At 43.4% G+C, this 21,812-nt stretch overlaps 1 protein-coding gene across 2 annotated transcripts in view; it reads left to right on the top strand.

Moving 5' to 3' along the window:
* il1rapl2 (interleukin 1 receptor accessory protein-like 2) overlaps positions 1-21,812 on the top strand; it is a 287,495-nt gene that overhangs the window by 235,900 nt on the left and 29,783 nt on the right. For both annotated transcript variants that reach the window (XM_062560730.1, XM_062560729.1), the window contains exon 6: positions 7,422-7,496. In XM_062560730.1, the coding sequence (XP_062416714.1) occupies positions 7,422-7,496 (75 nt within the window). The remainder of the gene's footprint in view (positions 1-7,421; positions 7,497-21,812) is intronic.

Genomic DNA, 21,812 nt, shown 5'->3' with positions numbered 1-21,812 from the left:
GATCTCTGGGGTCACAGCCAAATGGGTTTTTCATTGTGCTCGTCAGAGGAGCATTTTACCTTGTATTGAGAGTCATCTGCGCGGTGGGATTGCACTTGTAACCGTTGGAGGCATACCTGTCTGATTAAATTAGACTGTAGAGCGAATCCATTTGGTGATTCTGCTGCAGAAGCTTTTCATTGTTCAATTTAATGTATTCATGTTTTGATGAAAATAAAAGAAACAGCCGCATTTGTTTCCGAAGAGAAAACAGCTCAGACCTGCTCTTTACAAAAGTGTCTCATGATGTGAAGCTTCATGGAATTAATTGAATTTGAGAGCTCTAATGTGATTTTAAGTAGATTCGCTCAGCTTTGAAAATCCTCTGAGGACGATTTCCAGGTTTCTATTCATCATTTAAATGAACAAATCAATCATTCTTAGAGCTCAGTATCCAACCTTTAAGATAAGATGAGTGCACTCCTTTTTTGAAAGCAGTTTTGAAGGAAGAGTTCCAGAATTCCTTGAGGAAGAAGAAGGAAATCCATTTTCTCATAATATAAGAAATAATACTGTATATAAGACAGAACTTAACATCCTCCACTTGCTCAAGTACCACTTCAATTATATTGACTTTTTTTATAGCTTTACCAGACGAAATACACGAGCTGATATCCTCTCTGCGAGAGCTTGTAGAATGAATTTGATACTATATTCAGATATTTACTACCTCTCCGAACATGCTGAAGTGCCAGGCTGTGTGCTTTAGCCTTTTCAATTTGCTCGCCTGCTACCTGTCACGTCCGAGCCCATCAAGTGTTGTTCTCCTTCCTCTGCAAACCTGCTCCCGTCCCTGAACAGCCCTTCATTTTTAATTCATGTCTTCAATCAGTCAGCTCGATGTGCAGAGTTAAGGGAGAGCGCTTATTTCCTCCGTCAGGGCGTCCCTCCAGTGGGGCATTGCTCCAGAGCAGATGGCCTGGGTGATAATGATCTACAACGCACAGGGTTGTGTGTGTGTGTGCGTGTGTGTGCGTGTGTGTGAGAGGTGTGCTTTGGTTTAATGTTTCTCCCAATTGAGCGCTTGCACCAGGCTCACATTTAGGACAATTGATCTCAAACACACACTTTGGGAGCTGCCCCCCCCCCCCGGCTCTGGCCCAGCGGAGAATCGTTGTTGCATCAGAAGCAGCCGATGTACAGATCCTCGTGACAACGTTACATGAAGCTGGACTGGCATCATCTCTGCAATGCCACAACTTTATACATCCCGGTGGCTTTTTCCTGGTAGGACAGCTCTACAGATTGTAAATCATTTGCTGATCAGTGGATCTTAAAAAAGTTACCCGTCTAAAGGGAAAAGAGTCGGTAATGAAATCATCCGGTCAAACTGAAATAATGTATGCGTGTTGATGAACACCTTACTCTGGTCAAATTAAACCTGTAACTGAAAAACATTGTTGCATTTCCCAGAAATGTCAAATGTGTTCAAACACCGTTACTCTTTTTGCATCAACGGAAATACATCTGCCCTGAAGGCCATGGTAACCTGAATTTGTCTTGTTGCTCATTTGCTTAATGCAGCAAGACAACCTGTACTAAAGATTTCAGACATCCTCATCCACTGCAGAGCTTTTATGTAAAGGGAAGCATTACTTGTGCCACAAGCAAGATGGGGGAAAGACCACTTGGGCTGAATGAGAGAGCTGGGCTTGAGACATGTCCTAAGATGTTAAGTTCAACTGTAATTTATATTACCTTAGTTATTTGTATAATAACTAAGGTAATATAAATGATAATATAATATAATTATTATATAATCATTACAATATAATAGTATTAGCAGAGCTTACTTTGCCAGTTTCCATGTAAAATGCTAAAAAGGTATATGGATGTGACAGTAGATCAAAAATACAATCTCACACTCTCACTTATTCAAATAGTAACAGCCGAATGACATCTGCTGCACAGCATCCGTGACATTTTATCTCCAAAGCAACAGGTTTTAGGCAAATGACAGCTTTCTGTTCCTTTTACGTTGGCATGCTAATGGCCTGTTTCACAGAAAGTCTTTTACTAAGTGCTGACTCTGAAGTTACACAGCATGTGGATTTGGACCTCACTACTAGAGGTTGGTTAACATTACATGTGATGGTTAACACCTGTGCCTTGAATCTGCTCTTGAGGTACACGTTTCAGGGCGCTACATCAATATTAAGCTTACAGCAATACATGTTAATGTTACATTAGGCTTAAGTTTATTGGCAATACATGTAAAAATGTGTGTCCCCATTAAGGATGTAGTAAAGGGTGCCATCCCGATACAAGAATCCTCATCTGAGGTCAAATGAATGACCTTGCCAACCTTCCAGCAATCTTGCTCTGCAGCAAATTCCCAAATGTTTCAATGGAGGCAGGAGCATCTGGCCAATCAGATCCAGAGGATTGTGGGTGTAAGCTGAATGCAGGTGGAGGAAGAAATGAATGGCTGTCAAAGAGGTTATTTGGCATGAGGCTGGGTGGGCACTCTTGAACATTTCCAAAGCTAATTGGTTAAGCTACACTGTGCCAAATGTGTGGGGGGGCTGCAAGGCTCTATTTCTGGGCCCCTTGGGAGCATATCAGAGAGAAGTATTATCACTTCTCTTGGATTTCCACGGTAGATCTTTTGGACAATTCTTTCATACAATCTTTAGATCTCAAGGCGTCACCATTGCAGGAGGGGGAGTAGGGGGTGGGGGGTAGTTTTCGACTATTTCGTGGTTTCCGCTTGTGAAACTCCAAAGCAGATGATTGACTCAAGCCCATCGATGACTTTTTGTCCATGTTGAAGCACAACACGAGGGGTGTAGCAAACAAACTCTACCACACATGAAAAACGTACAGTTTATGCCTGTCATTCATCATCAAGCTCAGTTCGGCTGACTCACGACTCACATAGAATCACCAACCATCAGTATACGCAAACACATGCTCCGGGTCACAGATTAACAACACTCATGCACACGTAGAAAATGTGAGTAATCACACATGTTCCCACACACACTCACAAGGACATTTGCATATCTGTGGGTAAATTCTGTCCACGTGCATTCATTCTAGTATGCACATGGAGGCCCACTCAGCACACACACACACACACACACACATTTACTCTTCTCACAGGTTTTAATGACACATTACCTCCCGATCCCTTAAAAGGGCGTGAATGATTCACAAATACACTCACAAAATCTGCCACACATACGCATGCAGGGAAGGAAACACTTTTCTCATACACTGTGAACATCCTAACAGTGGAGTCAGTATCTTGTGACATGCTCTGCTTGGCTGCCCTAAAGATGCCGTGGTGTGAAGACACAAAAAACCCTATTTCAATGTAGGAAACGGAGCTATAGAAAATCCAATACGTGATGGAAGGTTAGAGGATGTAAAGTATATAGAGAGAAATGATTTGACCAAAGGATATTTTGGGATATTTGATCAAATCTCTTGTACAGTATATTTATCTGTTTAACATCAGAGCTCCTCTCAGTGTACTCTAATCAGGATCGGTCGCTTGTGATTTGCACGCAATCTTTTAAATTTCCCTCAGGATTCCACCATTGGAGTGAGTGGTAAAAAGAATAACAAATGGACCGGGTCCTTACAGGAATAAATGAGTGTTCCAGTGAACTGGACATGACAAACCAGTCTAAATGTATCAGGAATAAGGTTCTAAATCAATTTGATATACAGAATATGATTATATATGGTCTGCTATGTATACTTAATACACATTTTAGAGATCACAGTTTTGAGGTTTGTGTAACTCAATTAATTGTTTTTCCAAATGCCAATTTCATTCTAATTTGACATATTATGTCTTATTTCAGAAGTGAAAATGTGTCAGTGAAAAAGGCCCTCAGAGCAGTACAATACTAGTACATGAAGCAATGCTTTGAGACACAAACACTGTAATTTGGCTCACACAATAAGTTGAAATCTTATGGAAAAAGAAAGATGCAAACAAACAAACATGTATTAGCCCCGTCCAACAATGCATTTATATTTGAGCTTTCTTTCTATGAAAGACGTTATGCGTTGATACCGTAACAAAATAAGAATTCTAAAATGTCTAAGGTCAGATGAAATGGGAAGTGTGTCATAATTGTAGTGGACATAAAGCAACAAAGGTCAAACTGAAGTGATCCATGAAGAGGTCATTCCATTTGGTGGACACGAGAGAATAGAGCACACAGCAGGAACTATTAGCATCATAAAGACTAAAAGGATGTCATTTTAAATACTATTTTCAATGTTAACAAATGTCCTCTTCTGTTCTTTGGTTCCTGACGTTGTTAATATTTCTGTCTGATTTCAAAATGGAAATGTTAAAAAAGGTCACATTTGGTCGTGCACACAAACACTGGGTTAATTCCATCAGCAAAGATAAAGACTGCGACAGGGCTGGTTTTAATCTACATGGAAATGGTGAGAAATCGGGACAATCCAGAGAGCAGCAACGTCTTCTTAGATCACAGAAAAAACACTCCAATGACTGTGAACTTCCTCGCGCTCACATCTGATGACTTGAATGCGCGCACACACCTTTGACCTCCAGAAAATGCCATATTTACACCCGCTGTCTTTGACAACTCTGTCTGTGGTCTTTTTAGTGAGTTCTGCTTTGTCTGACAACACGTTACAGGAGAAGGTCAAACCTCATTTGACCCCCACGGAGCAGATGAGGCTGCACTGCACCCACGCCGCTGCTGTCTTTGAAGTGGCTTCTTGGTCATTGGTTTACACCGTTAGGATGTAGATCACATACAGCTGTGTTGTGCTCCACATGAAACCATTCCGTCAGCACGTCTGCATCTAGATGTACTGTGGCCATAACTGTCCCTTTTACATTTTGGGCCTGTGCATTCTGCTTGCTAGTCGTGTTCCACTTTAGTAGTCGGCTTCCAAAGGGACCCCGATTCCAAGCTGAGCTAAAAGTAAACCGCAAAGCTGCCATTATAGTCTTGACAGTACACACCTTTTCATATTGAGATTTTCTTAGGAGGTTACTTTGATAGTTATTCATCAATAAGACTGATGACCAGCACAGACTCATGATCAGCAGACTTCCCAGGATCTGTTTCAGGGAATCACAGGGTGTGCAGGACACTCCAGACACAGCTGCTACTGAGCCTCCTTCTCACTTTGACATGCAGCTGCATGCAAATACACCACAGTGCTGATTCCAGATTCAAGCCATGACAGAAGTTTGGCATTTTAAGTTTGGTTTTATTTTCCCGAAACAGCAAACATGGGCATTTTCCAAAAAATGTCTTTTTTATACTATTTTTACCCTATTTGAATACTTTGTTTTGATATAGTGCAACAAGGATAATGGTGAGAGAAAAAGTGACCAAGGAGGGACAAAAGTGAAGGAAAGGTATGGGGTTGAGGACGGAGCAGGAGAGGAGCACGTCTAGGCGAGGGGTGTCTCATTAATCTCAAAGAGAGCAGCGGCCCTTTCACCATGCAAATGAAACCATCAGTCTTGCCAGAGATACGGAGCAAGGGAAGGAACGCTAAAGGTGGAAGGTGTAGAAGGCAAAGAAAGGGAACACTCGATTCTTGGTTCCCCTGAATAACAGAGTAATGAAAGTGTGGGGAAACACTGTGTTCACTTGTGTTACATGAAAGCCTATCCTCACATCCAGCAGCCACTCTGTTTGCGAACTCGTGTCCCTGCTGTTTGGTGCTTGGCAGGTAGCTCACAGCCAGTTTATCAAATCTTTATTGCTAAAAACAAGCGCTGGCTGCTGTGAGAGTCAAATCAGTCACACCTCTGTACGGCCCCACCGTCCTGAGCTTTGTTACCGTGGTTGTAAGTGAGGGACAAGTACGGGAGAGGCCAAGTGGGCCGATGTCTGATTGGACAATAGATCTGAATCCCATGTTCCCACCCTGCCTCACCTTGCAAGAGAGCAGCATTTATGTGACATCACAAGGTGAACAACGATGAGTTAAGTATTCGAGTAGTGCGTTTGAGTGCACGCCACCAATCGGCATCCTGGGACGCGCTACTGGCGGCTATGGACTGTCCTGACCCGCCTATGGTAGAGGCGGGAAAGGACGTGTTGGACAACAGTGGCTGCCCCCTTAAAGGTTAGGCTACTATAAATGTCTGTACCACATTTCCTGGGAATCCATTTAATTGCTGTCATGACCCTCTAAACGGATTCATCACAGATATGCCTCGAAAATGTCTTGGCGAGCTACCATGTTAGAGCTGCGTTATTTCAACTTGCTGACCCACGTTGTGAGCCAAGCAATGGACAGACTGGCCTCATCTCATCAGGGTTTGACAGTGTGGGCTCATGCTTGGAGCGCACAGCGAAACACTAACCGTTTTCGCTTCTGTGTCCATTTCATGTGTCTGGTTGAATCTCCAATCAGAGATCAACGTTCTTAATTCTAGAAATCACTGCATGAGTCACTGAGCCATAACCACACAGCCCTCAGAGAAGAGCGTGAGTGCTGAGACGCTCAGAGGAGTGTCACACTGTCAGAGGCGGCGAGGGGACGAGGTGCTGGACCGCAGAGGGCCTCGGTGCTCACAGTCCAGTGAGGTGAGATGGAGATTGGTACTTGAGGTGGAAGCAGAGAGCGTGTGTCTGCTGGCCATCAGAGGTCAGTCGACCGGTTTGTCTGCAAAGACATAAAAGGAATGATGAGGCGAGACGAGCTGCTCACTGCCCTGTCTTTGTGGCTGAGGCGCTAAACGTGCTGCAGACTCTGCGTTGGGGTCTGTGAGATACCGCAGGGAAGGCCCCCGGGGACTTGGCATCTACTTATGAAATAATACACCTTGGGGATTTGCAACAACTTTGCAACCACTTTGCCTCCTTCATCACGTGTCGCCCTCCGATTTTTACTTCAGCTTTGTCTGAAACCATTATATCCGGGGAATAAATGCTTTTACATGAAGTACAGCTGTTTTTACGTTTAGATTTTTTTAATTTAAAATAACGTTTCTTTTTGACATGGAACAAGTTGCTGCAGTTAAGAAATCAACCAAAGAGGGATGTAACAAGAGATGGGCAACATATTTTTTCATGATTCCCCTCGGTCTTGGACATAAAAATATAGTGTGACTTCTGATGAAAACTTTTACACTTACCAGACCTTTATTGTCATTTACATTTGCCTTTACTAATTATTAGTAATACATGTTTTGGGAAAGCACCAATGGTTAACCCTACAATTTCTTCAGCATTTTATGAAATATTGTGGATATTTGATTCTCCCCAGCACAAGTGTTTCCTTTTTAAAAATCCACGTATAATACGTGTTGGTGGTTGAATGGATAAGATGAACATACAGTATGTGTGCTTTAGATAAGAGGAGAGTTTATGTGTTAGATTATAGCCAGTAAAATGTATCTCTATTTGTCTCTCTCACAGCTCTGCAGACCACTCAGCCTCCTAAGGTCCTTTTCCCCCCCGAGAGGCAGGACACGGCCATAGAGATCACGCCTGGTAAGGACCAACAGCTCATCTCTATCTCTTTACTTTTGGATTGAAATGGTAATCCTTAAGGTCCTCGTCCTCAAATGCAGTTGCAATCTTTCGGTGCAAAGTGCTTATTATTGTGGTGTTTTCTCATGTGTGTGTGGGACCCATTGGGACACCACCATGGATCATTGCTGCCCTGTCACAACAGCTCAACTGCCACTGCAGTGTGACCTTCAGCTATAAATAATAAACTGAAACTTGATTCCTACTTGGTGCGGGGAGTTAATGTTCTGTGACACCAAAACCATTCAATGCACACATTTGAATGCCCCTTAAGCCTTTGGGCCATGGGACAGGAGCCCCCTCCCACCTAGCCGGCACAGCTTTGATGATAGGCATTCTGTCTCCATGATGATCTTGTAAGTGGAGTTTGTAATCTTCCCAAGGCTTTTGGCTACTATCAAACACATAACATGAAGGCCACTCTACCTCTTGCACCGCCACTGAACACTGACATTGGACATAAATCATGAGCCGTGCAATCGTCCAGTAAGGACCTCGTTCTAATGGGTACATGGCGGGCAGTAGAGGGTTAGGACTGTGTCTTTTGTAGAGCTTAAAGGTCCCGTGGAGTGAAGAAGGTCTTGAGGAAGGTGCGCTTCAGGTGACTCTGCAGAGGCGTTGCAACGTCCGTGGGGAGCTCAGGTTTCTGTGCTGGGAGGTGGTGACCTGGGTCACACAGGTCAGAGGGAGCGCTCTGCTAGCCTCATGAGACAGCACGTGCATGGCTCGCACTCGACTTATCTACCGATGAAGTAATCATTGCCATCACTTTTTAAAATGTAGTCATGGTGGGTTTTTCCGATCATGAGCAAAGGAAGTTCTTTGATTGGCACCTTGCATCAAGATAAAAAAATTGTTTTAGCACAGTCGTGGTTTTGTTAAACAACACAGGTCTGATAAGACGGGAATTTATAAAACAAACAACATGACTGGAATTTGCTATTGCTATACACTATACACTATGTGTGTGTGTGTTGTCTTCTGTGGTCCTGGTTGGCTGGATTCCTAGCCAGCTGTGTGTGTATGTGTGTGTATGCCATTGTTTTCACAAGCATATGTATTTGTGTGTGTGTGTGTGTGTCCCGCTGTTCAGCGCTCTCTCACAATGTTCATGCACTGAAGGCAGAGTGTGCATGGATGTGTGTGCGGTACGTGTGTGTCTGCGAGTCATGTGTTTCCATTAACTCCGGATTGATGTAGTAACAAATAGGCCCTAAGGCCTCTGTACGCTGATTGCAGCGGGGACACCTTTTAATGGGCACTGCAATCCCCCCACTAACCATACACACACACACACACACAGCAATACACACAGTGCACAGTCACAGTGTGACCCCGGTGCATTTTTTAATTATCATCTTGTTTTAACCTGCAGGAAATTTACACCAGAAACGCTAGCTGTGTTGTTCATTTCCACGGTCTTCTTCTTCTTCTTCTTCTTCTTCTTCTTCTTCTCCTCCTCAGCTTTTCGCCTGTTCTACTCTTCTTCATCCCTTTAGTCTTTCCTTCTCTTTTGGATCATGGTTTTCTCTCCTTCCTTTCCTCAGTCCATCCTCTGCTTCTCCCATCATTCAGTAATGCTCTGGGTTGTAAAGGCAATTCATTAATCTCAATGTTATTTCAATGATGGTGGCTACAGGCAACAGACTGACAAAAGGAGCTTTAATTAAAGATTGATTCATGATATCAGTATTCACATTTTATTCTAAACACAATACTGAGCAAAAAGCTTTAGGTTGTATTTATATGAAACATTCTGCCTTTAAAACTGCAGTGTGTAATGCTAAAAGAAAAATACCAGCTCTAATGTCAGCTTGCAATTAATAGGTCTCACTGGTTCACGTCTTTTCTTATTTCCTATTATTGTATTTTCTAAACTTTAATACTGTGTTCAATGAACAATACATGAGAAGTAAAAGGGACAAATTAAAGATCAAAATACATGCATGAAGTAAAACTAAGGCACTTAGTCACTTGACTAATCCATGAAAGAAGTTAAAAGAGTTAATCCCAGGCACATATAAGTGAACCAATGAATCTCCATGTTGTCTTTGCGTGAGCAAACATACATACATACATGTCGACCCCAGAGGTAGAAGGCACCCACGAGAACCAAAGCAAGATGAATTGTGACATGACTGAGAATGAAACTCCATGTGATTCTAGTCGACAAACCACTGGTCTGACATGTGCTCTCAGATATGGTCCCCGTTGTTTGACCCCTACACTGTGTTCATTCCAGCCCACACCCCCCTCACACACAACAGTCCAGAGAAGGTAACTTCAGGAATGTAAGTGATACACATTGTAATGCCTGGTTAGTATTTAATCAGAACACAAAAGGTCTGAAGTCACACTGCACCTGTAAAACCATCATGGACATGGACATACTATTTTATAAAGGGTAATCAGGTGTTTGGAGAAATTTTTACATTTATTGGTGAAAATAGCCCTATGAGCCCATGCACACACACACACACACCCACACGCACAGCAGTATCATGTGCCAGGACGAGGCTGGCTGTGAAAGGCAGGGTGAGATAAAGAGTCAGACGTTCTATCTCCTCCCCTTCCTCCCCTCTTGTCTCTCTTCCTCCGTCCGTCTCTGTCTTCTTGCTCCCCCATTGCATTTATCTCCCCACGTCTGTCTCCCTCTGTCCCGGCGAGGTGTCTGCCTCTATCTCACTTTCCTTCCATCCACCTGTCCTCCCTTCAGCGCTCGCTATTCCTCGAGCCGTGCCTTTGTCTTCCTCTCTGGGCCCCTTCATTCATGTGTCTTAGCGTGGTGATCCGTCACGTCATCATTCCCTTTCAAACTGTCACAAGGCGAGAAGGGGGGGGGGGGGGCGTGGTCGGTTTGTGGAACAAACACAGCCCAGGTCTTTATGTTGCAGATTTCCATCCAGCTTGTGTTTGCACTTAGTCATCCTCAGACGTGTAATTCACAGCACAGTGATGCAGCACAATGGCTCCAAAGTGTCACATTATCCGCAATAATAATACCAATCATTTATTTTACGCTTGCCTATTTTTGGATGATAAAAAACCTTGTCTACAGGATGAAGCCTGAATAATTGGTGTTCAAAAGTAAGTGGGCATGAGAAGGTCCAAGATGGATCGAGGGGAACGAGAATTAAAAGAAAAAGGAGCATAAAAGAGGGAGAAGGAAAGAAAGGAGGAAGTTGGTCGAGAGGAAAAACCTTGAAATGAAGAAAATCAACAAAGAAGAAGAAATAGAACAGAGAGATGGCAGAAGGTAAAGGGGTAGAAATGAAGGGGTGCAGATGGTGGGAGACAAAAGGTGGTTTGGGAGAAGAGAAAATGAAGAAATGATTAAGGGCAGATTAGGAAAGGGAGCTACGAAGTAAGGAGGGACGCAACAAAACACCATCGCAGGGCAGGAGTATTGGAGTTGGCTCTTTATCAATCAACACACACACGCTGTGTGACGTAGCTGTGTGACGTAGCTGTGTGTGAACCGTTCTAATTTCCTTATGTGTGGCCTGGTGCGCCGTCACCAGTGTATGAATCCGTGTGAACGGGTGAAGGATCAAAGCACTTTGAGTGGTCCGAGGACTAGAAAAGCCACACAGAGTACAGTGCAGTCATAATATGGCCTCATGCTGGTGTTACTGAAAGAGAAGGGAGAGAGAACAGGGAGGGAGGGAGAGTCTAGGAGGAATCACAGGTGAGTGGGTGATCCATGTACGAAAGTACGCTAAAAGACCAGCTCTCGCTGCCGTTTGCTGTCTGGCGGCCTCGTAAATATGCTGATCAGCAATCTTGATTGAGAGGGAGGCACTGATGGGGAGATTTGGGGCGAGGTAAATCAGAGGAGACGGTCCCCAGTAGGGCCGTCGCCAAGGCAGTGCCGCTACATCGCCTGCTATTGGAGAATAAACCACACATGCGCCGCCCAACGGAAAACTTGTTAGTGCTAATTAGCGATCCTTGCTCACTAACGGACGCATTTCATTTCCTTCCAAAGCGACCCAGGCTGACCCAATCCGTGCAGGTCATCCAGTAAGGCAATGACCAAGAATGTGGGGAACGCTTTTTGACGGTTCCGTCTTTCTGACGGATGAGAGGCTTGTTTTGCTCTTCCGAGCGTCACAGTCCAGTGGCGTCACAACTGGAGGGTAGTGAATTCCGCTATGTTGTGGACGGCCTGTTTTCTTTGTAGCACATAGTGAGGGATGTGCTACATACCGCAGTAAAAATGGTCTAAACGCTTCTACGTTTTGAAACATGAATACGATGAGTGTGTGTGGGGGCCACCTCTCAAGCTTCAGTGGTATCCAACCCCCAAACGCTGCGCAGGTTCTCAAAGGAGTGCAGTTGTCAGATCTTCACAGCGGCTTGTTGAAGTTCTCCAGCCAGAGGATGTGGATTCAAACCTGTGTGTTAGAGAGCTGCAGTACGCATGCTGGGGAATGTGAGGGTGAAGTGAATTAAGTATTCCATAACTTACCTGCAGGCTGTAAATATTCATTAACTCGCAACATTAACTTTGTATGGAATCATGAGGGGATACCTTGAAGCTAGTTTGTCTCAGTAGTTGAGTGTAGTAATTGAATTACTTGAATGGCATTTTAAGCCTTCAGGCAACAGGATGAAATATCACATGTATGAATATGTCATATACTGTACACACCATTAGTCCAAAAAGAGATGAAACCTTTTGATCCAATGTCAAAGAACAAGGAAATGATGCTTATCAGAGGTTCCATTTAGAGCCTCGACATGAAATCTAGTTTATTACTGGTGTGGTTCTCCAAATTGATTCAACAGAGCTTTGATATTGAAACATTGACTCTAATTTGAGGAACAACATGCAAAGGTACAAAGAGATTTTCATAACATGGGTCATTTCATTGGACCAGCAAGCCGCTCTCCTCACAAAAAACAGCAGCGCCTGCTGTTTGCGACGCTGTGATCTCCGTGTCTCTATCACTGTCTAATTATTTACCATGGTGCCTCTCCTCGCTCCCTCTCTCTTCTTCAAACTCTCACCCGCTCTGTGGGAGAAGGATCCTGTGGAGCCAGAATTGGATTTTTATTAAGTAGAAATCCCCTTTCAAAATCTGCCTCTGTGTGTGTGTGTGTGTGTGTGTGTGACAGTGAAATGATTAATGACTGCAGCGTGAGTGAGGATGTGTGAGGTTGGATCTTTGCCATGCAGCGTGTGGTTAAGGCTCGACACATGCTACTAGTCCTCCTAAGGTATTATTCATATATTCATATACGGGAGATCTTCTATCAGATTTAATGCAGTGGGGCTTATTGTCAAACTTTTTTGATGAGATTGCCGGATAGCAGGGAGTCGTCGACGTTGTTTTAGTTGTCTCGGCCACCGTCTCTACAAAGCCAAATGCATTGAAGGGGGGAACAACATGGGAACAACATGCATGATGAGTAATGTGTTTCTTCCGTAGCTCAAGGTCTTTCCAGCTACTAGTTTTTTTTCGGCTGCTTGGTTTAGCAGCAAAACATTTCATCAAACAAATGGGGAAAGAATATCCTGATATTTGAGGGAATTCATATCATTTATTAATCCACTGATAATCCTCGCGTTCCCCTGTAAGTCCGTTCCTTGGTTGCGGGTTAATTCGGACCTCCAGCCAGGCCCTGACTGACTGCGACACAGTCATTTATTCATTTAGAGGAGCCTTTGTTCGCAATAATGACTTTTAATAATCAAACCGAATCTTTTTAATCCTTGTGAAATTGCAAATAGCTGGGCAACCCCCTTTTGCCGTGGATAATATGTGAGTAGGTATAATGTGAATAATGAAGAGGGAGTGTGAGCCAACCTGCACACACTCTTCCCGTGTCCACTGGACGGCTGGCGTGCGTTTGGTCCCCGGGCGCCGCGCCTCCTTTCACACATTCAACAGCTGCGGGAGCGGCCGAGGCGGGATCTTAAGTGGAATAGTTTGTTCCTATTACTTTTAGAGAGGTGGAAAGGTCTCTGACGCTCGCAGACAGCCGTGCTCGTCTTAGACGACCTCGAGCGAGCCAAACGCAGCAACTTAGTGCAGCAACTCGGTAGGGCGCTTTCAGGCACAGGACCTTCAACACAGGTATGTAAAGAGGATTTTTAGGGGGGAAATCTGTAGCTGCAGCTGTCCAGCTGGGAGCGCTGCACTAATATGGGCCGCATGAAAGCACGCACGGAATCTAAACTGTCCAGTCACTCGTAGGCCCACAGCCACTCAAACCACAGGTGACTCAAAACAACCTAGGAGCTCACATTTAATTTGCAATCCTTAATTTAGTCTGCTTTGTTAACCATTGGCCCCGAGCTGGAGAAGTAGAACACTCTTGGAAGGTTTGGGCCCCTCGGGTAACAGTCAGCCATCAACCTGCCACCCAGTTCTGTCATGAAACTTCCCCCCCCAACACACACCCACTGAGAGCAAAACTATTAGCACTCCTCACCGCATGTGGGCTCACTCACTTTTTTCTTTCCTCTGTCCTTCATTTGATTCCTGCTGTTGATTCCTGCTTCCTTATTCAGCTCACAGTCAACCACCCTCAAGGCAACAACCATCTGCTTACTCCCGTATCCATTGTATTTATCTTTTTCTGTCTAATCTCCAGTGTATCAGGTGATCATTGATATGGTTGGTCTGCAAGCACCAAGGGCCTCTGCTTAGACACACACATAAGGTTTGTGCCTTAACAAGCCTGTACCCTCCAAGGGGCCATCACTGACCCCTGCCAGTACATATTGAGAATTAAAATCCCCTCAGCAGTACAGCAGGCGTCCTGTCCTGTCTGACCACCTGACCACACTCAGAGAGTGTACAGTAGTCACTATGTTAAAATGAACATGCTAACTATTGACTTCAGAGCAAAACTTTTAAAAAACTGTGAAAAAAAAGTGATGAACAATATCAGCTGTGAATGTGTTAGTGATGTTGGATTTAAAACAAGCCCCTCATGACTGGTCATTTAATTAACCTTGTCAAGCATATCTGCAGTGGTCTTCAATCTAATTTCATCTGTTAATTTAAAAACTGTTTTTATCAAGGCCAGCCCCCCCAGCCAATCAAATGTCACTTATAGAAGCATGAAGGACTTGGTTAATTAGAGCTGTCAGGAAATGGCCAAATATCGACCAAGAGGGAGACTGGATTCCCTTTTATTACTTTCCTAGGAGAGTTATTAATTCTATGGGAATCACCTCAGGTGGTATATGTCTCTGTGGTAATGAATCCAAATGGGGGAGGGGACTGGGGGCCGTTGGGGGAGGGGGGGGGGGGGTGTCAAGGCTCAAAAGTCAGATAAGAGTGAAAGTAAAAATGGATGACAGAGAAAGCCTTTTGTTTATTCAGAATAATATACATGTCTCTTTCAAACTTTGTGGCAGCTTCATTTCCTGTTAAACAGGAAATAGAGCGTCGGCAGAAGTGATTCTCCATCTCATATCCAACAAAATATACTGCAGTAGAATGGTAATGTCACATTATATTGGTTATTCTGCACAAGACTGTCTGAGGATTTAATTTCACTGTATATATATACAGTATGTATATATATATATATATATATATATATATATATATATATATATATATATATACTGTATATATATGTATATGTAATGGCTGTGTAGTTTAGTATTAAACTATTTAAAATCAGGATTTTGAATCAATCCAGCTGAAAGGATAATTTGAAGCGGAACATGTTGGGTTGGTTTGTGTAGGTGCGTGTGTACAGACATGAATGTCTCACTCTGTTGAGAATTAAGAAACTTCAATCCCATCAGAGCTGACCTGTGAAAGGACAAATGATGAAAAGATTGCTTGGATGCTGTTGTTGAATGTCTGTGCTTTTAAAATGCTAATGAAACCCTCTGAATTTTAATATTATTATTTTTCAAAACATGTCACTTGGTTCCCATTCAAAATCGTATTACAAATAAGGAGGGTCTTAAAACATGTAGGACAAATAAACGAGCATTGCATGTAAGATTTCTGGATGATGAATACTGAGTATTGGGCTGTGAGAAAATAAAACTTCTTAAAAAGTGTATAATATACACTCACAAAACCGTTCCCTTATCTCATCAGTAGAAATCATAATTTGTATGAACAAACAAAGCTAGATTTAGACTTTTTGTAGTGTTTATAATGTCCATTTTCTTCTTCTGTAACCTCAAGCCTCTTTAGGTTCAGGAGTGAGGAGCTTTTGCCCAAACCAGTTCAAACACTGGTTGTGCCAATGAGTGCCAATGGAGTGGTTTCTGTGGAGACCAACCATGTGATGCGTCTCACTTCAACAAGCCAGAGCTAGGAGGCAGGAAGGGAAGGAGGGAGCATAGCGACTGAGCAGCAGCCAGAAGTACAGCGGAAAATCCTTAGAAGGAATCCAAGAAGCGCTTCTTGTGTTGATGCCACAGAAGAAGAAAATAACTCGGCTTTGAGAAGAAGGATTTGAAGAAAAAATGCAGTAACCACAAAAAGTTCAAAAAACGTTGTTTCCCAGTGCTCATTGGGTCTTTAATGGAGACATTGTTTTCATACACAGATGGGGATCAGAATGGGAGGTTTGCACCCGGTGAAAATGACGTCACAGCACTACACAGTAGGGATGTTCATGCAAAGTGCGACACAAAAGCATCAACACTGTAAACAAATATAGAACATAAGTCATTTGTTAAAGGATTCTGAAACCGCACTGCCCCAAAAATACCAAGGATTCCGCTGAAATGAAATGAATTTGTCGGAGGCAGGAAGTGTGCAAGTAGACCAAATGACGGAGTGAACTGCCTCCCAGGTTACAGCTGAGCTGCCCTCTGACAGTGTGTGTGTGTGTGCAGGGCTTTGGAGTGTAAATGTGCACGTATGTATCTGCATACTTGACGTCAGTGTGTGTGATGTGTGCATGTGTGTGTACGGGTGCACGTGTGTGGCACCATCTGTGTTTCCGTGTGCAGCTGTGCTCCCATGAAGCCCAAGACCTAAAACTCAGCTGTTACCAAGACAACCCCCACACACCCCATACCTGGACTACACACACACACACACACTCTCAAACCACCTAAAGGTCTTCCACTGTGTGCTTTTAAATGAGCAGATGGACAAAGATGTATTAGAAATGGGATACAAGTATGTGTGTGTGTGTGTGTGTGTGTGTGTGTGTGTGTGTGTGTGTGTGTGTGTGTGTGTGTAGGTGTAAAGATGTGTATGTATGTATGTGTGTGTGTGTGTGTGTATGTGTGTGTGTGTGTGTGAGTGAGAGAGAGAGACAGATGGACACGGTGTATGTTTGGGCTTTGGATCACTATGTCCTGCATGACAATGATGTCACTCTCTACTAAGTATGAAAGTAGAAAGATTTGGTACCTTTCTACTTGTAAATGGAAGATGGGAAGTGACCTGAAGTGATACTTTGGCTTCACGCGTCTGTACTCGTATTGATGAGCGGGCCTCGGAGCCTGGAGGAGCTCAAGCACCAATTGTGTTGGGTTTTTTTCCACCAAGCAAATTTCTTACAGAAATCTGATTGCAGGGCAACAGGTCAGTTGGTCAGTTAGGTCCGTGTCACCGCAGCTTGCTTTTGCCTCAATTAAACGACGTGCTTTTGGATGGCTGCAGCTGCAGATAGTGGAGTTTGAGAAAAAGATGAGTGAGACGGAAGAAAGCAAGAGAAGGAGACAGGTGAGACGGCTGAGGAACAAATGGGCAGCAAGCAACAAAAAGGGGAAATTCAAGCTTATCTTCCTATTATTAGATTATTTTCTGAATTGAAGCAATTTTTTGAACATGCAGAAATTACAAATTATTTTTTTAAATGCAGCCCTACTTTTATTCAGTTAATTGAAAGAGCATTATTTATATGCAGTCACACTTATATGTTTAGTTCTTTGTTACGTGACAATAAATATTGTCAAAAGAGTTTTAGAATCATTTGATTTGTTAGTAGTGTATTGATTACATGCAGATGTTGATACACGTTAGGATCTTCTGGACTTTTGCTTCTAGACATTCTCTCTAACTGGACCTGTTCACATTTTAGGTACATTTTGCTAACACTATAAGCATGAGTCAGTAGAAAGGGATGCGACGTCTGACTTTCTCTCCAACACCCTTTACTCAGTCAGTTATTTCCTTCTGTACCAACCAAAGCTCACCTCATCTGTACCCCTCTTTGCAAGGAACTGATCATATTATTCTTCCAAGTGTGCAGAAGAAGAAGTGTATGATCAGAGGGAGCGGAGTCATTGATTCATCTGTCACTCAACTGAGCAGTTTGTTCCACAAACCCGTCCAAGTTGCGTCTTGTCGAGACTGTGAAATTGTAAACTTTTATTTGTGTGAGCAGATATTTGACACGCGTGGCTCGACAATAGGTAACTTTTTACACCATTGTACAGTTTACAAGTATGCATCTTAAGCCATAAAGGTGTATCCTTAGTCTTTGTGGCCTTCATGCAGCTGTGAAAATGTCCTTGTACTGGATCAACCATAACATGAAATCTAGTCTGCATGTGAGGTTTTTTCTGTTTCTCTACACTGAAGAACACTGCAACACTATCAATTTCAATACGCTTTATTTCATGTTAATGATGGCAATAAGAAGGCCATGGTTTATTTAAGGGACTACGTCACAGAGGACAGAATTATTCAAATGTATCACAGTCAAAGTCTATTAACTCTCAACCTTCTTCTTAGGCAGACTCGCTGAGACACCTGACGTAGGATCCTAGGTTTTCAGTGATTCACTTCCATCAGTTAGTGTTGTCCCTTCAACAATCCTTCCCCCGACCTATTATTTATGCCACAACATTGTTGTTTGAATGATTTGTATACTTTATTACTTCACCTGGTACTCGGTTTGTGACACTTTCCAACACATGGGGCCGTCATTTCAACCTTTCAATGTGGAGCCAGAGGGTAGAAGAGATAAAACTGAATGATAAGGGCGAGGGAGAGAGGGGGGAAATAAAGGAGAGGGAGTAATCACAGATAGGAAACATGGAGAGAAAAGATAGCAGGAGAGGAGACAAGGAGATGGGCGGGACACAGAGCACGAGAGAGAGAGAGAGAGAGAGAGAGAGAGAGAGAGGAGCTATTTTAGTGTGGAAATAAGTTAAAGCCAGGAGAGAACATGGAAACCCTACGAATGAACTTCTGATGTGCAAAGGAGCGACAATTGTTGAAGGATGAAGCAAAGCTGATGGACTGTTTCTATCAATTCCCTCGCTCCCATCCTCTCACTCTTCATACATCACATCAAAAGATCACTTTCTTCAGGAATTTGGCATATTGCAAAAATGTATCTTAACCATGAGGTGGGAAATTTGCATGAGGAAAATTTGTCACAGAGAAGGATTTAAAATGAGTTTGATACACCATGTTGACGTGGTAATGGACAGCTAAATGAGTTGTACCATATAAAAAAGGCTCAAAACAAGTGCGCCTGGGATGTGAAGTAAGCTCCTAATATAGCGTCTCGCGACCTAGAAGTCCTGTTTGTTCAGCCCTCCACTTCAGCTCGCACCCTTTAGCGCACTTTCTTCCTTCCATTGCTGTGAGGATGTGATAATAACCCAGTGATGTGTTGGAGTTAGTAAACCCCATCTAACACAGAGAGTGGAGAGTGTCTTTAACATCGGAATCTTGACCTTTAGGGCCACTCACCAAGCATTAGCTTGCTTGAACAGAGAGAGAGCGCAGTTCCCATATTCAGTTCAGTCACATGTGGTTCTGACCATTTGCATCTCCTCTTTTTGGAAATCATGAATGTCCCAATTAAACCGAACTTGAGTGGAATCACAATAGAGACGCTGAATGGAAGGTAAATGCACCCCAATCTAAGTAAGTGTGCATGCATACATACATACATACCAGTAAGGCGCGCTGTGGGGCATGTCTCTACCTTTTCAGAGAATCAAAACACAGAAAAACGGACTGAGACAGTGAGAACCGACGTCAGGGAAACAACTTGAAAACACGACGCTGAATGAAAGAGAAGTCTGCGTCTGACAGCCAGCACTTGGTCTCGCTCGGATGGCGGCGTTAGGGAACAAAGTGAGAGCCGAGCGCAGTCTGGACCGACGCTCCTTTTCATCTGCATCTCCGTGAGCATCCGCAACATGGAGCACCCGTCTGTGGGGCGGAACTAACTCAGGAAGACTTGGACCAGATTGGGTTGGACTCATGAGCCATGACTTTTCTGTTGACATGCTCACTCTCGATTGGAAAGAGCGGGCGCTTCATGTGCACTTGAGCCCAGCTAGAAGAGGGAGGTTGGGGGGATGATGCAGAAACTGGAAAAAGCTCGGGTCAATCGTCGGTGCTTTTATTCTAGTGGAAACAACATTGCTTCTTACTACTTATAAACACCCGGCTGCATTAGGTGAGCAATGACCCCCCCCCCCATCCCTGTGGCTTTATTGGGCTTGATTTCAAGGTTGTGATCAAGGAAAACTGCCACACATGCACACACACACACACACACACACAACACCAGGAGCCCACACACAAAACCCTTGTGCTGCACAAGTGCAAACAAAGTTGATGATTTTAATCACCATACATGCTGAGAACACAAACACGCCCTCAGGGTGCTAATCACTTACTGCAGGAGCGCACAAACACACACCTACCGACACACACTTATGTATGCACACCAGAGTAGAAACACACGGTCGAAATGAACTCATTTCACTCTGATATTTATTTTCTGGTGTGTGTGTGTGTGTGTGAGCATGAGCAATTCAGGATGCTGCCTCAGCACAAAAGCGGGCAAACACGCCACACACACATGCAATATACAGTATGTGAAGCTTTGCAGACCACTTTGCTTTTACCGGTTGTTGAAGAACATTTTAAAGAGATTTAACAAAAACAGCAAAGCAATGGAACCAAATTTAAAGCATCACATATCATTTACATTTGACAAAAGCCCATCACCAACAGGTTAACTATAATGTTCATTGTACCCGTATAACTTATTTTACCATTTGCTGCCATATTCATCACAGGCATTGACGTTCTGGAAGAGTAAGGACACCACTAGCACCGTCACAATCTGCATCAAGATCAGCCCCAGTTTATGTCCAAAGAGCGCCACTGACAACATAACGCATTGATATACAAACATGACGTCATCACTGTGTGTCGGTCGCAGACAGAGTGCTGATAGAGCTATCATTATGATAATGCAGAGGTCTATCATAATGATCTGCTAATTGACTGCCTAACGAGGTAGCACTCGTTAGAATGCTCATTAATGCTCCATCATCACCACTGATAGCTGTAATCACAGAGTGGTGGTTTCAAGGTCTTACAGGAGGGGGTGTGAGAGGATGTGTGAATTCAGTCTGCTTCAGTGTGCGTGTGTGTGTGTATTTGGGTGTGTGTTTCCATCATTGTCTATTCTTTCTTCAAGCAGTATCATACTGTACTCTATCACAGAACCTGTTGCATTTAGCATATTTCTAGATTGACGGATAGATGGAAATCTGCCACTATGCTAGAGTGTGCTGATGTGAGGTGATGAAGCTGCATGACTTTCAGGCACGGAACCCAACTTGTGTGCGCTATCACAGAGCTACCATTATTGTAAACATATGAGTTGGGAGTTATACCTCCCAAATCATTTCCAAGCACGGTCACCAGGAAGAGGCCCCGTGGAATACCCAAGGCTAGGTGGAGAGACTGTACCGTACCAGTCAAAGGTTTGGACATGCCTTCTCATTGGATTTAATAAATGACCAAATGTGTCCAAACTTTTGACTGGCATTTTATCTTCACCCTGGTCTGGGAACGCCTTGGAATCCTTGAAGATGAGATGACACCTCCTCAACCTTGGACATAACACGGTTGCTATTTGCAGATTTTGCAGAAAAGCAAGAATTCTAAAAATAAAGCATAATCTCCCAATATCCTGTTTGGTAATGGGGTTGAATTAATTGTCTTGCATCTTTCCATTGTTTGAAAACAAAATTTCAGATATATATATCAAATTTATTTGTGTATGCTGATTTTGTGCTAACATGTATGTTTCTTCTTGCATTTGAGAAGCTGCAAAGTATTTTAAAGACACATTGCTCACATAATCAATCTGGGTCCAATCTTGGTCCGAGAGGAAAGTAAGCTTTTCATATGATTTTTATGAGCTGTTAGTTAATTCATCCATGTTTTTAAATGTTGTGCCTCTCATGATGCAGCCGGGTTGGTCATTGCTCCTTCGTACATTGCTCGATAAGCCCAATTCCAGGGGCTCCAACCACTTACCCTGATGAACACCTACTTAAATGCA

Source organism: Pungitius pungitius, chromosome 2 (genome assembly GCF_949316345.1).
Source record: "Pungitius pungitius chromosome 2, fPunPun2.1, whole genome shotgun sequence".
NCBI classification, from domain to species: domain Eukaryota; kingdom Metazoa; phylum Chordata; class Actinopteri; order Perciformes; family Gasterosteidae; genus Pungitius; species Pungitius pungitius.
The sequence above is the reverse complement of the archived record's forward strand: the minus strand, read 5'-3'. Positions and strand labels throughout refer to the sequence as shown.